Source organism: Anarrhichthys ocellatus, unplaced genomic scaffold (assembly GCF_004355925.1).
Source record: "Anarrhichthys ocellatus isolate YVR2014 unplaced genomic scaffold, GSC_Weel_1.0 scaffold6504, whole genome shotgun sequence".
Lineage (NCBI taxonomy): Eukaryota > Metazoa > Chordata > Actinopteri > Perciformes > Anarhichadidae > Anarrhichthys > Anarrhichthys ocellatus.
The window spans coordinates 1-1279 of record NW_022286478.1 but is presented as its reverse complement, the minus strand read 5'-3'; the positions used below and the strand labels follow the sequence as shown (position 1 = coordinate 1279).

The following is a 1279-nucleotide window of genomic DNA, read 5'->3' as shown; positions in this document are numbered from 1 at the left end:
ATTATTGTTATTATTAGAGGCTAAAACGAAGCTGATTTGGTTTCGTGAGTGTCTGAGTGTCTCTGCGTCATGTATTAGATTATATCCGGTGTCACCAAGACACTCGCAGAGAACCATCCAATCCAAACTCTCAACACATTCTGTTGACCAATGGGATGTCCGCTGTACTTTGACCGACATTTCGTTGGTCCAATAGCATGAATCGGTCCGCTGTAGCTGGCCTGGCCCCACCTTCCTAGGTTAGTCCGTTGCTGAAGCGCGAGAGTGTAACATCTACATTAACAGCTCTGTTTAGGTCGTTGTTCGGAAGATTGTTTAATTACCGTCAAAATGAGGGAAATCGTGCACCTGCAGGCGGGCCAGTGTGGAAACCAGATAGGAGCTAAGGTATGAATAGCTTTGTTTTAAAGAGAAGTCTTAACACAATGAAAAATGGCGTGAATGTTGCAGTTGGTTTGGGCGGGCTGATAGGTTAGCTTACTTAGCAACGACGCTAATGGGGCCGTGGTTTCCGTACCGACGATAGGTTTGACTCGTGAGGATACGTCGTGCTAGTTAGCCTGTTCATATAACCGTTAACCTCCATTCTCTGTTTCTCCTGGTTGTAGTTCTGGGAGGTGATCAGCGACGAGCACGGCATCGACCCTACCGGGTCGTACCACGGGGACAGCGACCTGCAGCTGGAGCGGATCAACGTGTACTTCAACGAGGCGTCAGGTTAGCCGCATTGTGCTTTGGGCTCCTAGAGTTAACGATAGCTAATTTAAAGGGGAACCAAAGTTATTCGGTAACGGGAAATTCCGTTAGTACCGAAGCTATCCAGCAGGGTCACGGTATCCCTAACCCGTTGGAAACCATTAGAAGCCACTAGAAGTCACAGTGAACTCTCCTTCCTAGTTGCCGTTTCCATGGTACAACAAATCAACAAACCATCCAGCTCACGAATGATATTATCCCAAATATATACGAGGAATATGAGGGCGTTGGCTTTAATCTATTGTCATATTTTGAGGCCAGGTCCCAAAGAGCCATAGAAGCATTTATGACCAAATAAAAACAAAAGTAAACCGTCCATAAAGCATTTTTGCATACATGTGTTCTCTCTTGTCGCTCTGTGTGACACTCTGCTGTAATTGAATAACCCTTACAGTTTTTCAACATTTAATAAGGCAAAGTAATTAATGCATACGAACAAAAAAAGCTCCCAGCACCGTGTGTGTAACTTGTAATAATAATACTAGTGATTTGTCTGCTTGTTTTTTTTTTTTTTTTTTTTTTT

General features: G+C 44.0%; 1 protein-coding gene across 1 annotated transcript; it reads left to right on the top strand.

The window, feature by feature from the left end:
- The first annotated feature begins 232 nt into the window (after positions 1–232).
- On the top strand, positions 233–1273 carry LOC116380234 (tubulin beta-4B chain-like). The gene is made up of 2 exons (XM_031842181.1): positions 233–387; positions 609–1273. Exons 1-2 carry the CDS (start codon positions 331–333, stop codon positions 720–722), a joined length of 171 nt encoding a protein of 56 aa, XP_031698041.1. The 5' UTR covers positions 233–330; the 3' UTR covers positions 723–1273.
- The last annotated feature ends 6 nt before the right edge of the window (positions 1274–1279 follow it).